This window comes from Rattus rattus, chromosome 10 (genome assembly GCF_011064425.1).
Source record: "Rattus rattus isolate New Zealand chromosome 10, Rrattus_CSIRO_v1, whole genome shotgun sequence".
Taxonomy (NCBI): domain Eukaryota; kingdom Metazoa; phylum Chordata; class Mammalia; order Rodentia; family Muridae; genus Rattus; species Rattus rattus.
This window is the reverse complement of record NC_046163.1, coordinates 88,203,293-88,221,363: the sequence shown is the minus strand read 5'-3', so window position 1 is coordinate 88,221,363 and position 18,071 is coordinate 88,203,293. Positions and strand designations below refer to the sequence as shown.

General features: G+C 35.4%; 1 protein-coding gene across 2 annotated transcripts in view; it reads left to right on the top strand.

Moving 5' to 3' along the window:
* Window positions 1-16,377, top strand: part of Cdh7 (cadherin 7) — a 94,478-nt gene extending 78,101 nt beyond the window's left edge. For both annotated transcript variants that reach the window (XM_032914785.1, XM_032914786.1), the window contains exon 7: window positions 15,844-16,377. In XM_032914785.1, the coding sequence (XP_032770676.1) occupies window positions 15,844-16,101 (258 nt within the window). In that variant the 3' untranslated portion in view covers window positions 16,102-16,377. The remainder of the gene's footprint in view (window positions 1-15,843) is intronic.
* Window positions 16,378-18,071: the final 1,694 nt, after the last annotated feature.

Here is an 18,071-nt window from a genome sequence, read left to right as displayed (position 1 = left end):
GTCAGTGAACCAAGGCCCATGTTATTTCCCCTTAAACATTTCTAGAGACTCAAGACTATGGAATTATCACAACATTGAATGGCTCACCTAATTTTATGATCTCTTGTAAGAAACCTCATGGCATTATCTGTAAAATCTGAAAAGGCTATTTCTTGCCCATATTCTGAATATAACCAAGGAATTCTGAAATAAAAATGTTAACTCGCCTTTATTGTTTTTGTGACTACTTAAAAATATTCCCAAGATAAACAGTGAAACACTATGGGCAGTTCCCCCAAATAATCCACTTGTTAACAGATTTTCCAGTTCCTTCCCGATTTAGGAAAACATTTCCAATCAGATAAGCAATATGTTGCAAGATTTCAGAAAAAGACATAAATTTGTTTCTTCTGCTCATTACAAATATGCAAATATTATCTCACATTGTATTACCAGGGTTCTAGTATTCATATAGTTATTACAGTTTGATTATGTCTTATTTGGAATATAGTTCTGATTATTTGAATGCATGCTTCTCTGATTCATAGTATAATTAAACTTCACGTCATATCTTTTTCATAAACTATATAGCATTACATAGGAAAAATTATTCCAGTTTGAACATTTTTCATCACATGTGTTAAATATTTGTATATTCCTTTATTAACATGAAATGAACTTAGGAACACGCAGAAATTGGAAAGACTATTTTTAAATATGCAATTTTTGCATGAATTTCTACAGAAGATGCTTAATGGATCTGTAGTGCAACATCTATAAGACTCAGTGTATTTTAAAGTCCTCGTGTTATTTACATAATTTCATCAAAGCTTCTGTGCTATATGAATAGTATAGTTACATAGTAAAATATAAAAAAGAACCTGATGATAATGTAAAAATGTTCATCATTTGGAACAATGCATATTCTAATCTGAGGCCATTAATGAATAGTTTTGTGATGCTGTTTTTAACATGTCTGATAGAAATTTAAAATTCACACAGTGTAAACATTAATATTATCCCATTTGAGTAAAAACAGAGTTTTGCAATCCACCTAGAGTACATTTCTATACCTCAATTTACAACTTAGGTCTTCAGGCTTTCTTATTTTTTCTTAGAGGTATAGCAATTTTCCATTATTGTACTTCAATTTTCATTTGAAAACCTCAGCAGGAATTAAATATGGAATTTATAAAATGTATTATTATTGGGTTATATTCGAGTGAAAAATGTGCATTTCTAAATGGCCTTCCCTTTGAAAGTTAAGTAGTTCCAATCTGCTCCATAAATTGTTTATGGTTCATATTGTCTCCTTGTAGAGAAAATGTACTCATGCTACATTAGCAAGATAATGCTCTGCAACCTAAACAATTTTTCTATGTCCATCCTTGTTAAGGGGGCTGAAGAAAGTCAAATATGTATGTTGGCAGAATTTTTGATAATAATGCCTTCCTCTCTCTGCTGAGAGGAAGAACTAGATAGAACTTCTAATTTTGTTTCAACCTTCAACTCCTCTGCACATAATTGTCATATCTGTACTTATTTCCTTGTGTGGAAATATGTCTGTAGCCTATTACATGAAGTAATGATATAATGACTTTCAAAAGCAACTGTTTACTTCACTATCTCTTAGATGATGGCTGAGGTTGCATGGAAGACACATGCAATTTCATGCTCATTTTTCCTCTCATTAAAACTTTTCCTTTATGGATTTTATTCAATTAGTTCAGCTGCTGAAGAACTGAAAAAGTACTAGTCTTCTGTTGTACTAAAGATTGTTCTCTCTCTCTCTCTCTTTCTCAACCAAGATATAATAAAATTATAGTGCAAACACTCTGACATATGAGCACATATGCATATGAATATATGCTTATAACCTATTTATTATTAGACATTGATTAATCAACAATAGAGATAGATTTCAGGTCATATAAAGAAATAAGAAATCAGCAATCTTTGGTGAAAGTTGATAGTAATCTGATGCCAGCACAAGATACTCATGGTAACAAAACACCAAGACACTTCACTTAGATTTATTTTCTTCCTTGATTTTAATAATTACCAACAGCATGGTTTCAGAGTGTTTGTGACTGATGTGTGCGTGTGTGTGTGTGTGTGTGTGTGTGTGTGTGTGTGTGTGTGTGTCTATGTAAGAGGGGGAGAAAGACATACACAGAGCGTAGACAGAGACAGTCAGAGGCAGAAAGACAGAAACAGAGTCAGAGAGAGAGTCATAGACAGAAAGACAGAGAAATAGACATAAAAATAGAAACATTTTCTAGGCGAAAGTCATAAAATTTATAAGGCTAAATAAAAGTCATTAAAATGTAAATGTTTCCTTTTTATTCTGACTTTTGACATGACATTTTGATTTCTAAATTCATTTGACTGGCCAATTTTAATAAAGATTTTAAATCATGGATTCCACAGTATTTAGTCATTATATTATGTGCACAAAGGGGAAAGGCAACATTTAAAAGCAATACCAGTGGTTCATGTCTGGATATTTGTTTTCCCCCCTTTGGAATTGCAACATACAAACTCTCCATACACTTAGGAACTTGCTTTATTTGACACACATTTTAGATACAGATAAACATTTCTAGGTCAGAAGCCAGGTTTAAAGTTCAAGAGCATAAAACAGAGTACACATTTAAAGAGATGAGTTGTAGCTGCATAGATGCAATGCATTTTCTATGTGGTTTAGAACGCTAGCAAACTGTGTATGTATGCTGAGTATATAAGGACTTTGACATTGCTTGGGAAAACTTAAAAAAAAAAAAACAACAACATGGTTTACAGGTAAGACGAATACTCAAAAAGGCAAGTTGATTTATTCTTCCAGAATAAAAATTCTCCTCATTATTTTGGGTGAGCACAAAGATGCATCAGCAACCACTTACTGGAAAGAGTGTGAATTCTGCTTCTATGGGTCAGACTGGGGGCTAGAACTAACACAAGAGAGACTGGGAATATGTATCCATTAGATAACCATTATCCTTGATTTGTTCCAAGGGGAATCTAAGAACAGACACTATGAAGTCTCTTGAAATTCTTGACCTAAGAGAAAATACTGCTTCACTCCCAAAACATGATTCAACTCATAACTAAAAGGTCTAGATTCTTTAACTATATCTTAGTTTTGATGTAATTACTTTCTTCCCTGCCCTGCTTTCTTCTTCATCCTAGGTCTTCTATCCACCCCCTCCTCAGCTATCATTCTGCATTTCTCTTGAACATCATTGTGTGTTTTACCAGAAGCCAACAGCAATTAAATGGAGTGAACAAGAAGTCATATTTCTGAAATCATCGTTCCTTACTTAGATTATTTTCTTGAGTATTTTCTTATAGTAACAGAAAACTTACACTGTGTGTGTGTGTGTGTGTGTTTGTGTGTGTATGTGTGTGTATGTGTATGTATGTGTGTGTCTGTGTGTTGTGTAGGGTTTTTTTGGACCATATCTGGGCATCCACTGGGCATGGCTACTTGGGACAGTGGAATGGTAGGCAGAGGAAGTTTGATTGCTTATCCCTAGCCACTGCCTGGTGGCTGCTGGGCTGGAGGGAAGCACCAAGACAGCATTCCCAGGGTAGGAAAACATGTTTTAGGTGTGGAGTTCACAGAATCTTGGACATCCAGGTGCTGCTAGGAGTCATGAAAGAACAGAGAACAGAGTCAGGGGCCTGAGGGCTGGGGACAGCATCTAGCCCAGGGCCAGAGAATGAGGAGAGTTCAGGCTTTTCCTAGCCAGGAACTGTCCTAAGGTTGAATGTGGCAGGCTGGGTGGCAGTTGTGGCTGGGGGCATAGAGAGGCCTTCTATGGAAGATCAGGCTGCTGTTCTGTAGGTAAAGGCCTTCTTGATGAAAATAGACTGTTTATTGTCATGGCCGAAAATGTTATGTGTAAAATCATAACCCACTTTTCAGAGTGGGGCTGAGACTAAATAAAATTTGCAGGGAGCAATGTCCGGGAAGGGAGGCTTATTGGCTACACCCTCTGGAGCTCTATGTACCTCATTAGCATGGATAACTCTGCATTGGGCCTACAAGACCACAGGTCTCATCTCTTTAAAGTGAGATGCATGGCATTTGTTCCAAGTAAGGAGTCTGGCAGGGAGCTGGTGGTCACCTATGTCTCAGGTGTGTGCCTATAGAATCTCGGGGGTTGACCTGTTCTACTTTATCAAAATTCCTGGCATGATTTTATGTCCCACAACTCAACCTTTTTCTTCTTTTTCTAAAGTTGTTTTTCTTTTTTTGCATTTTTATTGGATATTTTATGTATTTACATTTCAAATTTCCCAATCCCTCCTTCCATCCCCCTACTCCAGCTTCTATAAGAATGTTCCCATTGCCACGCACCCACTCACACCTGACCTCCCTGGCAGTCCCAAACAATGGGGAAACGAGCCTTCCCAGGCCCAAGGGCCTCTCCTGATATTGATGTCCCAAAAGGTCATCCTATGCTACATATGTGATTACGGCCATGGGTCCCTCCATGTGTACTCTTTGATTGGTGGTTCAGTCCCTGGAGCTCTTGGAGTTTGTTTGGTTGATATTGTTGTTGTTTCTATAAGATCGCAAACCCCTTCAGCTCCTTCAGGCCTTTCTCTAACTCCTCCATAGGTGTCCCCATCCTCAGTCCTATGGTTAGCTGCAAGCATTCCCATTCTGTTTCAGTAAGGCTGAGTCAGAGCCTCTCAGGAGACATCCATATCAGCTCCGATCAGCAAGCACTTCTTGGCATCAGCAATAGTGACTGAATTTGGTGGCTGCATATGCGATGGATCCCCAGGTGGGGCAGTTTCTGGATAACCTTTCGCTAAATCTCTGCTCCACTCTTTGTCCCTATATTTCCTCCTGTGAGTAGTTTTTTCCCCTTCCAAGAAGGACTGAAGCATCCAAATTTTTGTCTTCCCTCCTTTTGAGCTTCATATGGTCTGTGAATTTTATCTTTTTTCTTTAACATGTGACTGTGTCATTTGCAGTGAAAAATTTGGGATAGTGCAGAGTTATCAAAATAAAATATAACATACCCCAGATGAGTACCACAGCATAAGCCAGCTGGGTAATGAGGAGTGGCTGCTAGAAGATTATTGAACCAATTGTTTGATGGGTTTTGTAGTTTGTGAGGGTAGTACCATTGGTTTTAAACATTTGATTAATAAATACAGACGACATGTTTTCCTTACTATCATATACACTTCCTCAAGTTTGGTAGCCATTTGAATTTGGCAAGAGAGCTCAACAGTAGCTGGAAGATCCCAAGTCTGTCCTCTGTGGGCAGCTGTCATCTGTGGATCTCAGTTGTCTAGATAGATTTTAGCCTGATAAAGGGGCTTCATTGTCCTAGGCAGATCCAAGGAGATTGTGGTCGGTCTCATCTGGATCTGTGACATTACTGTCCTTTTCTTTTGTAGAGATTAATCTGTAGCATAATCACAACAGAGGTTCAGAACCACAGCAGGGGAATGTCTGTATAGGGTGGGTACTATGTATTAAGCCTGTAATAGTTTGCTTGGAAGTATATCCTAGAAAGGCAAGGGAGTTTGAGGAATTTAGCCTAGCATAGGCAGAAACAGTTTGTAAAATTAAAGTGGTTATTAATTAAGGACTAAATAATGCTTATCAGCATAGTTGGTTTGGCCTGTGGGAATAGATTAAATGACTTTTGAATCTTAAAAGAAATCTTGAATTGATAATTTTTATGACAATTTTAAGTTAGAAGTTGGAAAAATAAACATTCAAATAAAGAAGCATGAAAATTTTGAGTTAAATGGCACGAACATTGTTTTAGGTGTTCCTCAAAAGGAGAGTAAAGCATTTCAATTTTATTCCATTGATTTACCTGTCTGTCTCTGTAACAGTAATATGTGTACAGTTTTTATCATGCTTACTATGTAATATAGCTTTAGATTGGGGATGATGATTCCTCCAGAAGTTTTTTATTTTTAAAAAGAGATTTTGCTATCTTGGGTTTTTTTGTTATTCCAAATGAATTTGCAAATTGCTATTACTAACTCTATGAAGAATTAAGTTGGAATTTTGATGGGGATTGCATTGAATCAGTAGATTGCTTTCAGGAAGATAGTCATCCTTACTATATTAATCCTGCCAGTCCATGAGCATAGGAGTTCATTCTGTCTTCTGAGATCTTCTTCAATTTATTTCTTCAGAGACTTGAAGTTCTTGTCATACAGACTTGCCAGGTTAAGAGACTCCAAGGTATTTTTTTTAATTATTTGTGACTATTATGAAGGGTGTCATTTCCCTAAATTCTTTCTCAGCCCATTTATTCTGTGAGTGGAGGAAGGCTACTGATTTGTTTGAGTTAATTTTATTCCCAGCCACTTTGCTGAAGTTGTTTACCAGGCTTAGTAGTTCTCTGGTGGAAATTTGAGGTCACTTAAGTATACTATCATATCATCTGCAAATAGTGATATTTTGAATTCTCTATTTCCAATGTGATTCCCTTTGACATCCTTTTGCTGTCTGATTGTTTTGGCTAAGACTGTGAGTAACATATTGAATAAGTAGGGAGAGAGTGGGCAGCCTTGTCTAGTCCCTTATTTTAGTGGAATTGCTTCAGGTTTCTCTCCATTTATTTTAATGTTACCTACTCATTCACTGTATATTGCTTTTACTATGTTTAGTTATGGGCCTTGATCTCCTGATCTTTTCAAGACTTTTATCATGAAGGGGTGTTGAATTTTTTTTAGTTTGTTGTTATATATTGGATTACATTGAAGGCTTTCTGTATATTGAACCATCCCTGCATTTCTGGGATGAAGCCTCCTTCATCATGATGGATGATCATTTTGATGTGTTCTTGGATTCTGTTTGGGGGAATTTTATTGACTATCTTTGCATTCATCTTCATAAGTGAAATTGGCCAGAAGTATTCTTTCTTTGTTGGTTCTTCCTGTGTAATGCGTATAAGCAAAATTGTGGCTTCATAGAATGAACTGTGTAATGTTCCTTCTGTTTCTCTTTTGTAAAATAGTTTGAAGAGTATTGACATTAGGTCTTCTTTGAAGGTCTGATAGAATTCTGCACTAAACCCTTCTGGTCCTGGGCTTATTTTGTTTGAGAAACCTTTAATGACTGCTTCAATTTCTTTAGGAGTTCTGGACTATTTATATCATTTATCTGATCCTGATTTCAGTTTGGTACTTGATATCTGTCGAGAAAATGGTCCATTTAATCCAGATTTTCCAGTTTTGTTGAGTATAGGCTTTTGTAGTAGGATCTGATAATTTTTTGAATTTCCTCAGTTTCTATTTTTATGACTCCTTTTTCATTTCTGATTTTGTTAATTTGGATAGTGTCTCTGAGATTTCTGGTTAGTCCACCTATGTGTTAATTTATCTTGTTGATTTTCTCAAAGAACAAGTTCCTGATTTTCTAAACAGTCACTTTTTATTCTATTTGATTGATTTCGGTCCTGCGTTTGATTATTTCCTGCCATCTACTCCTCGTGGTTGTAGTAGCTTGTTTCTAGAGCTTTCAGGTTTATTGTCAAGCTGCTAGTATATACTCAATACAGTTTCCTTTTGGAGGCACTCAGATATGAATTTTCCTCTTAGCGCTGCTTTCATTGTATCCCATAAGTTTGAGTATGTTGGTCTTTCATTTCCTTAAATTATAAAAAGCCTTTAAAATCTTTATTAATTTATTTCTTGACCAAGTTATCATTGGGTAGATCGTTGCTCATCTTCCATGTATATGTGGGCTTTCTGTTGTTTTTGTAGTTATTGAAGACCAGCCTTAGGCCACGTTGATCTGATAGGATGCATGGAATTATTTCAAACTTCTGTATCTGTTAAAGCCTATTTTGTGAACAATTATATGGTCAATTTGGGGAAGGTACAATGAGGTCCTTAGAAGAAGGTATATTCTTTGGTTTTAAGCTGAAAATTTCTACAAAATTATATAAAAATTCTGTTAAATCTATGTGCTTTGTAGCTTGTGTTCATCTGACTGTGTCTCTGTTTAGTTCCTGTTTCCATGATCTGTCCATTGATGCGAGATGGGTATTGAAATCTCCAAACATGGTTGTGTGGGTTGCTATGCTTTGAGCTTTAGTAAAGTTTCTTTTGTGAATGTGACTGCCCTTGCATTTGGAGCATAGATGTTTAGAATTGAGAGTTCATCTTGGTAGAGTTTCCCTTAATGAGTATGAAGTGTCCTTCTTTATCTTTTTTGATAACTTTTGGTTGAACATTTATTGTATTCTATAGTAAAATGGCTACTATAGCTTATTTCTTGGACCATTTTCTTTTGGAAAAATTTTCCCAGCCTTTTACTCTCAGGTAGTGTCTTTCTTTGTCACTGAGGTCTGTTACCTGCTTGAAGAAAAATGCTGGGTCCTCTTTATGTATCCAGTCTGTTAGTCTATTTCTATTCATTGGGGAATTAAGCCCATTAATATTAAGAGATATTCATGAAAATTGATTATATCACCCTGTTGTTTTTGTGGTTAAAGTCGAAATTATGTTTGTGTGGGTATCTTTTTTAAAGCTTTTTCTAGGGTGTAGTTTCCCTCCTAATGTTAGAGTTTTCCATCTATTATCCTTTATAGGGCTGGATTTATAGAAAGAGAATGTGTTGCTTTGTTTATTCATGGAATATATTGGTTTCTCCATTCATGTTAATTGAGAGTTTTGCAGGGTATAGTAGCCTTGGTTGACATTTGTATTCTCTTAGGGTCTATATGACATCGGCCGATGATCTTCTGGCTTTCATAGCTCTGGTGAGAAGTCTTGTGTAATTCTGATAGGTCTGCTTTACATGTTACTTTACTTGACCTTTTCTCTCAGTGTTTTTACTATCCTTTTGTTGTTTTGGCATGTGGTGTTTTGATAATTATGTGTAGGAAGGACTTTCTTTTTTGTTCCAGTCTATGTGGAATTCTGTAGGAATCTTGTACGTTCATGGGTATCTCTTTCCTGAGGTTAAGGAAGAGTTCTTCTATAATTTTCTGAAGATATTTACTGGCCCTTTAAAGTTTTGCTCTCTTCTATACCTATTATCATTAGGTTTGAGCTCCTTGTCTTCTGGATATCCTGGATGTTTTAGGTTAGGAGCTTTTGCATTGTCCAATTTCTTTGACTGCTATGTCAATCTTTTTATGCTATCTTCTGCTCCTGAGAGTCTCCCTTTTCTCTCTTGTATTCTGTTGGGGATGCTGGCATTTATGCCTCCTGATCTCTTTTCTAGGTTTTCTATCTTCGGGGTTGTTTCCCTTTGTGATTTCTTTATTGTTTCTACTTTCATTTTTAGATGCTAGATGGTTTTGTTCAACTGTTTTACCTGTTCGGTTGTATTTTCTGATAAATCTTTAAAGAATTTTTTGTTTGTTTGTTTGTTTCCTCTTTAAGGTTTTCTACCTCTTTACCTGTGTTCTCTTGTATTTCTTTAAGGAATTTATTTATATCTTTCTTAAAGTCTTTTATCATCATGTTGAGATGTGTTTTTAAATCAGAATCTTCGTTTTCTATTGTCATGGATTCTCCAGAACCTGCTGTAGTGGGAGAACTGGGTTCTGATGTTACTAAGTAAATTTGGTTTCTATTGCTCATATTCTTGTGCTTGCCTCTAGATGTCTGATGATCTATAGTGCTTCTTGCTCTTGCTGTCTCTGACTAGAGCCTTCCCTCCTGTAATAATGGTTGTGCCAGTGTCCTGGGAGTAGATCTGTCTGTAGGAGCCTGATATCCTGGTATGAACAAGCTCCTAAAGTCTCATTGTTTCAGAGTTCCTAGGAGTCAAACTTTCTCAGGCTGTTGCAAGAGTGGGTGGGGAGCCAGAGCCCTGGGCTTTCTCCAGGCACAGCTATAAGCTGGAACGAACCTATGCCTCTTGCTGGGCAGGTTTGGCTTTCCCTGGTTCTTGGAAGGGTCTCCGTTACACTGGATGTTGGGAAAGATATTGTGACCTCTACTGTGATCTTGAGTATGTCAGAGTTCCAGTGCTCCTGGTTGTATCTGATTGTCTTCAATTGGAGGTTCCTCTGTGATCCTGTGATCCTGGGCTTTTCAGAGAATCTTGGAGTTGGGCTATCTTTGGGTGTTCTAAAAGTGCATACAGAGTCAACATCCCAGCTCTGCTATGGGTCCAGGATCAGACAGATAGGAACCTGTGCCATTGGCTTAGCAGGGATATCTGTGTGTTGGATCCTGGGGTACCCAGTTATTCGGGGTGCTGGGACTGATATTTTGGCCTTTCCTGTGATCCTGGCTGTTTCAGAACATCTGAGATTCAGGCTTGTTTTGGGTGTTGTGGGACTTGGTTTTGAACCAGCACCCAAGGTTTGCTCAGGGCACTGGTTCAGACCAGAAGGGCATTTGAAATCTTTTAAAGTAAAGATTGTTTTCTCAACATTAAATATAAATTAAAATATATATGAAAATAAGAGTAACCTTTTTGATATTTTAGAAATTAAGTTTATGATATTAATAACCATATTTTTATTTATGATTTACTAACATAACTTAATGTTTCAAATTTAATGTAATACTTTGTACATACTAACCCAGTATACTTGCATAATGTAAGTGTTGATAATGTGTATTCATGTGGTCTTGATAATCATACAATTAAAGCATATTTTTTAATGTTAACATTATGATTTGTAGGGCTATAGATTCATTCAGACACAGTGTGGTTTTGGTTTTGTTGTTATTGTTTTTGTTTTATTTTGTTCATTCTTTTCATTTTTTTAATTATTAAATTCATTTTGATATAGTTCATGTAAATCATTATAAAATATCAAAATAATATCATAATCTATTCACTATAAGTATTTATCATTCTCTTCCCCTGATGAACAACTTCTTATTCATAAGTTGATATAGATTAATGATTCAAAAATATCTCAAGACAAACCCTCATTTTACTAAAATTACTTGTAGTTGTCACAAAAAAATAACACTGTACTTTTAAATTTACCAGACAAAGTAAACTTCAATTCCATGACCACTGTTGTAAGAAAGAGAAAAATATCAGACTTCATTGAACTGCAATCTGAATTCAGGTTTAGTAAAGAAACAGAAATTGGTTTTGTAAATGAATTTGAAAATGAGGCACCATGGCACCAACTGTCTTTTTTGTGTCTTTATGACATCAGAGAGTATTACGTTGAGAAAAAGACCCTTGAAAAGTAGTCAACAACTCTTCCATTCACTATAGGCGGGAGGCCCTCTCATCTCTTTGGTTACATTTCATTGTGTTGAATCTTGGGTCTTAGAAGGAAATAATCTTGTGTTGTAAGAAAAGGCCAGAAGTTTTTAAAAAGGGTTTAAATCTCCAAGCAACAGAGAAACAATTTACACAATGACAAGTTTTCTAAAAAAAAATGTTTTTAGGAAAAGGAGGCCAAAAGAAGACTGGCTAAATTTACTACAGCTGAAGAGAACATTAAGATCTTCTTGGTCACAACCCAGGGACAAAATGAAATGACAGTTCTGCATAATGAATAGGTTGTGTTTGGCTTTTAGAAGCTACTGGGGAAAGAACATAATCATTATATAAAATGTACAGAATTACTTTTTGCAGCCATGATTTTTTTGTGGTGGTAGATTACATTGAAAATTCTGAACAGTCAATTTATTTAGAGTAGGATTGTCTTTACAGTAGAATTGTAGGACAGATCATTTTGTCTATTGATATTGTCTTTTTTACAGTCACTTACTTACAAGAAATAAGTTTAATAAACAAATCAAGAAGAAAGAATGCTGGAAATCATACATTATATCTGATATAAAACATAGATCAAGTGTGAATGGAGTGTTTTTTTACAATCTATTTTATATTTATATGTCTGTTTTCTGCCGTGTGCAGTATCTGTCAGAAGACAATGTCATATTCCTTGGAATGGGAGCTATGAATTGTTGTGAACTGACTGATTGGAGTGTTTTTAAGACATACAAAACATGTATTTTGTTAAGAAATCAATGTTAAATATAAAAAAAACCTCTCTCTCTCTCTAACACACACACAGACACACAGACACACACACACACACACACACTTATTTATATGCATATTAGTCAGTTTTGATGGTTTTTGTACACAGATTGAAAGATTTAACTTGGATATATTTCTGAATCATCACGAGTTTTGACCAAAGGTGCAAGGGTGTAAGATCTAAAAGAAGTGAGAAGATCACTAAAGATCGCTTTAGTACAGTGAAAGAGTGAGTATAGAGCAGGAGCCAAGCTGTATTGAGAAATAAACAAACAAAGAAAAAGATTAAAAACCAAATGCAGTACTTTTTCCTTACTTGTATTTATTAAAATTCCACCTTACCTGAGGTTTCAGTATATATACCACAGAGACAATGGGTATCTTGTTCTTTTTTGATGCACCACTTATTTCAGAGAAATAATAAAAAAACTAACTATTATGATAATCTAACTAATAGCTGTGTAACTGTTGCCCTTATCCTATAGCTATAGTTTTTATGTGCTTTGAAAGGATTTATGAAAACCTGAATTTGTAAGTGAAATATGCAGGTGCCTAGATTTGATAATATAGAGTGCAACTCTACTTTTAAAGCTTGAAGAAATGCTGTGTGATATATCATGTGGGGAGCCTACATGGCCATAATTTCATAGAGTATTTTTGTCTCTTAAATATGGATATTTGGAACTTTCTCTAGGATTCTGAACTATATAGTTTTCACAACTATTCAAAACAGTGTACATTCCATATTAAGCTGCTATAGCAAAAATATAATACAGTGTATTGTTTAAACAATTAAAAAATCTATTTGTTTTTCAATTGGAATTGGGCAGTCCCAAATCAAGGAAAAATCAATTCCTGTAGAGAGCATTCTTCCTAACTCTGAGAAGGGTCTTCTCATTGTGTCTTCTTTTTACAGGCACAAACAATCAAACCTTAATGCATACTAATCTGCCATTTATTTAAATGTCTTTTTAAAATTATTATTTTTTAAAAGTCCAGCCATTGACTCCTCCAGTGCTCCCTTCTGCAGTTACTCTGAACAATGAAGCTTGAAAACTGACCCAGGGGTTCAAGGCATATATTGTTGTTGCTGGTTCAATTCCTAGTAAGTTTGTTGGACTGCTCACCCCTACCTGTAATTTCAGCATTAGGGACTCTGATGTTCTCTTCTAACCCCCGTGGATAACTGCATTAAAGTACACATACATACCCTCTGATACACATGCATTCATATAATTTCAAAGATATTCAAATGAATCTTAGAGAATTAAATGAAGAAAATTACTTGGGCATGAGTGTATTTTGAGATAAAAGCTTATTTTTTTATGCCAGGAAGTTATAGGAGTACCTATAAAGAAGATAATGGTCTCTAAAACAATTCCCATTCATCTAAAAAAGAGAGAGTTACAAGAGAAAGAGAGAACAGCAGGTACATGTGTGCAGTGAAAGGTGTTGAAAGAAGAGGAGTGAAGAGTTGGTCAAAAAAACATGATATGTCTGGCCTTTTTGGACTGCCTTGATTTTCTTTTTACTCAGTGGAATTGTTATTTACTGTTGTGTGTTTCATAAAATCTAGGGACTAAATTATTTTCTGATTTTAAGTCATTGGAAAACCTGGATGCCCAGGGATATACAGAAATAACACAGAATTACGTGTCATCTGTGTAGAATCACTGATGTATGACTATGCCTCTTTCTTCACATGTGGCAGAGAATATGCTGCCTAATAAGTCTGATGTTTACCAACTGGCTAGATGCAGGAAATTGACAGATCCTGGTCTTAGATATAAATTTATTTTAATGCTCAATTTTATCATCCTTGCTGATAATAAACTTAAAATATCTCTTTTGCAGCCAGTAAATCAATTTTAGCAAACCAGCTGCTTTTGACCCTGGCTTATGACTCTGACATCAGAATCCTTGACAGGTCACTAATCAACACCTATAATTCCCAGAGTGACTTTGTGGCTTTACTAATTTTGAACTTTATAGAGACATTCATGTCTCATTAATCTTACTTATTAATATATATTCAAAGATCCAGTATGATGCAAATTTCTTATACAACTTCCAGTATTAAGAGATTCAAGTTTTATACCTGTGGTTTCCTTTCTTCTTATGGACCATTTTAAGATCATCATTACCACTGTGTAAAGGATTATCCTGGTAAACAAATATAACACTTTTAAAATGCATTTCATGAATATCAATAATGCAGAAGAAAAAGTGAATTAAATGTCATTTTAAAAATGTATTTGTTATTATTACTATTAATGATACTACTTCCCACTTGAACAGTGTACACATGGCTGTCTGTGACATACTCTGCAATTGTTTTTTTAATGTCACATGTCCTTGATACTTGATTTATACTATTTGATCCAAATTCTTTAATTATCTTGTTTTCATCATGCTCTAGACAGACTATTTCTTGAGTATTAGTGCTTTTATAAGAATGTATAACATCCAGATTCTGTACTTCATATGCTGCCTTCTAAACATGTTTAAAAATAAGTAATATAAAATAATTATGTTTACTTTTGTAGCAAATTTCAAATTATTATTAGTAGGTGAGACAAAACTTTACTTGAACAGTAACTTTTTGTACTGTTGACTGTGTTTCACTGCATATCTTAAAGTAGTTTAGGGTTTTCATTGGTTTGAAAAGAGATAGAAAATAGAATCTTAACCTGCCCTGTTTAACATAGTTATAGTTAGATGAAAGCTTTTCTCGTACATTTTGACATTTATATAGATAACATGAGACTAAAACAAGTTTATGTACAATGTTTTCATAGTTGGTCAATGTCTGCAAACACTTTCTGGTGAATACAGATTATCTACTTGATCCTGATAACAAGCATTGAATTGTAGGGGCAGACCTAGGAAAATTTCTCAACCACTGGAAAATATCTAAATGAGGAATTGTGTCAGAATTACCTGACAGACCACTTAAAATATGCATACAAGCAAATGTCCTGATCATCATCAAATTGATGCCTCATCAAATAAGCTGGAAATTTCCAAATCTCTGACTCTACACGCTCTTAGACTATAGCCAAATGAGAATCTAAGGAACTGACACAGTAGGTAAGAGTGAATCCAGTACACACATGGAATCCTGAGTTGATTCCCACGTCAAACAGATGGTATTTTTAATTTGCACAGATGGTATTTTTAGTTCAATATTTATTTTTATAGTCTTTTCAAACTTCTAGTGGCTGCCTTTGAACAGCTTTTTAACATCATTAGTCCTCTTAGAATATCACGTTCAAATTTAGTAGTCTGAAATATAAGTTTCATTCACCTAAGTAGAGAGCATTTAGATTTAGCAATAGACCGTTAAGGAAAGTATCAACAGTGGGTACCTTATAGAAAGGAATAAGGATAGTGTGAGTCTGAGCACCAGAAATATATGTCCACTGCCTACATCTACATTTTGAGCACTTTAGAACTCAGAAAATGAGAATCGCCCCCTAAAACACTGATCTTTTAAATGAGGGACTGAGTGAACACAACAATTTTCTTTCTATTTAATGTATATTCCTGAGTAAAGTAGATATAATATTCAATAATATTAAACTGATGCCCTGTTGGATAATACTTTTAAATCATAACTTCTTTTTTTCAGATAAAGTTGTGAAGACTTGTGTCTGTCCAAACAATGCATAACATTAAAATGGACTTACTATATTAGCTCAAATCACGTGGTCAGTGTATGAGCTGGAAGACTACTAAGGACTCTGATGGACAGAAATGCTTATTGTGTTTGAATGCTGATTGTGCATTTTCCTGACAGAGTCTCCTTTATGGTTATTCATATTCATAAATGGAAAGACTGTGCTTTGCTGACTATCCAATTGGTAATTTAATTTCCTTGATAACTTTCTTTATAGGAGCTCGATTTTGAAGCCAAAACAAGTTATACACTGCGCATAGAAGCTGCAAATCGAGATGCTGATCCCCGGTTTCTGAGCTTGGGTCCATTCAGTGACACAACAACAGTTAAGATAATTGTGGAAGACGTAGATGAGCCCCCTGTGTTTTCGTCACCCTTGTATCCCATGGAGGTGTCAGAAGCGACACAGGTGGGGCATATAATTGGCACTGTAGCAGCTCATGACCCAGATTCTTCCAACAGCCCTGTGAGGTAATCGTTTGTTACTCCCCTTTCCTATGATTCTCATCAGCATTCTTGTGCTCACAGTCATCATTCTGCATAATGACCTTTTCTGATTTGCATCAAATGAAATGATTTTTTCTTTCTATGCAAAGCCACTGCCTAAAACTTTTCAAGAGGAACAGAACCACACAGCAATTTTACTAATTCAGTATAGGGATTAATTAACTAAATTAAGAATCAATAAACTAAGTAATCTTTCAAATCAGTCTCTGAAAAGCATGTGCTTTTAAACTTTACTGGTTGTAGTAGTAAATATGAAATAATACCTAATCTATAAAAACAGATAATTTAAATTACCATTCTTTAAACAAAACTAGACCCATTTTATCAAATAATCTACTTTGATGTAATACGTTTTTGATATGTAAACATTTCAAACTACCTATATTAGCCTATTGAGATCAGCTGGTGTGTTTGTGTGAATTCAATGAATAATTCAAGTAGGCTTTGAAGAGCAGAGTAGGTAAAACATACTTGGGAAAATATTTCTGTTCTATAATTTAAATTTGTAATACATTGCTTCACTCAGTAGCTAGTCTAGTCTACTATTTATTTATTTATTTATTTATTTATTTATTTATTTATTTGCCTTTCCTAAAATATCTTTACAACAATCAGTCTAAAGAAATGGGGCTTCATTTAGGTCACAGTACTATGTTACAGTCCATCATGAGAGTAGATACAAAAGGTAGCTGGCAATGTCTATATTTATAATGGAACATAGAAAGAGAATCAATGCATATGAATACATAAATATAACATGCTGAGTTTATTTAATATTTCTCATACATACATTAATTTAGGTTGACTGTTTATGAGCAGATAATCTGTCAGGTGGCTTATCCTTGAGGAAGACTGGTTGGTGTTCTTTTTTAGTAGCTATTAAGTGCCTATAGCTCTTCATCTATGGGTGTAACCTTATGGAATTTAACCAAATTTAAAATGTGGGTAAGAAAAGTTTCTCCATTGTTTCATAGTTCAGGAGTTCCTTCCTAGAAAATGATGCACTCACAGAGATTTGGGTTATCCCACATTAATTAAGTTAGTTAATACATACCCACAACAGTCATAATCACAGTAGGCATAAACCAGTCACTGAAAATAATGGAACTTCTACTTAAATTGTTTAATTTCATGAAAGGCACCAAAATTTTGTCTAGTTGGTGGAAGTATAGAAAGGGATAAAAGCATTCTAACATAGACCACTATTTATGGGATCAATGAAAAGGGGCATTCAAAGGCATTTATAGAGGCCATTGGTATTTATTACCTTAGTTTTATTTTCATTTTATTCATTCATCTGTATATAATATTGTTGATGCTTTGCTGAGAATCACTTTCATTTATCATAATATTGTACATGAAAAGAGAAAATGGAAATTCTATATAGTAATTTAAGGAAAAGGAAGGACAAATAGACTGAATTGTGTACTTACTTGTATTAAGGAAATTGAAGTATGAACTTCAAATTTCAGAAAGAAAGAGCCAAGCAAAAGGCTGAATTCCAAGCTATGTAATCAAGATATCATGATTTTTCCAGTGGGGGGGGGATGTCTACCATTGTTCACCTTGTTTTGCTTTCCTGCAAGAGGAGGGGTTGGAAGTCAAGGAAAAGCTTAAATTATTTTCTCACAGAGAGACAGGTTTGTCTTTTATTATTAAGAATTGTTTTCACGACCGGAAGTCCCACACCCGCGGATCCCGGCCCGCAGCAGCTCTCTGCTCCCAAAACCCGTGGGAGAGAGACCTCACCACCTGGTCAGGTGGGCACTCCTGAGGCTGCAGAGCGGAAGAGACCACCAACACTGCCCACCCCTGCCCACATCCCTGGCCCAAGAGGAAACTGTATAAGGCCTCTGGGCTCCCGTGGGGGAGGGCCCAGGAGAGGCAGGAGCCCTGCCTGAGACACTGAACCTGAACCTGAAGGAAACAGACCAGATA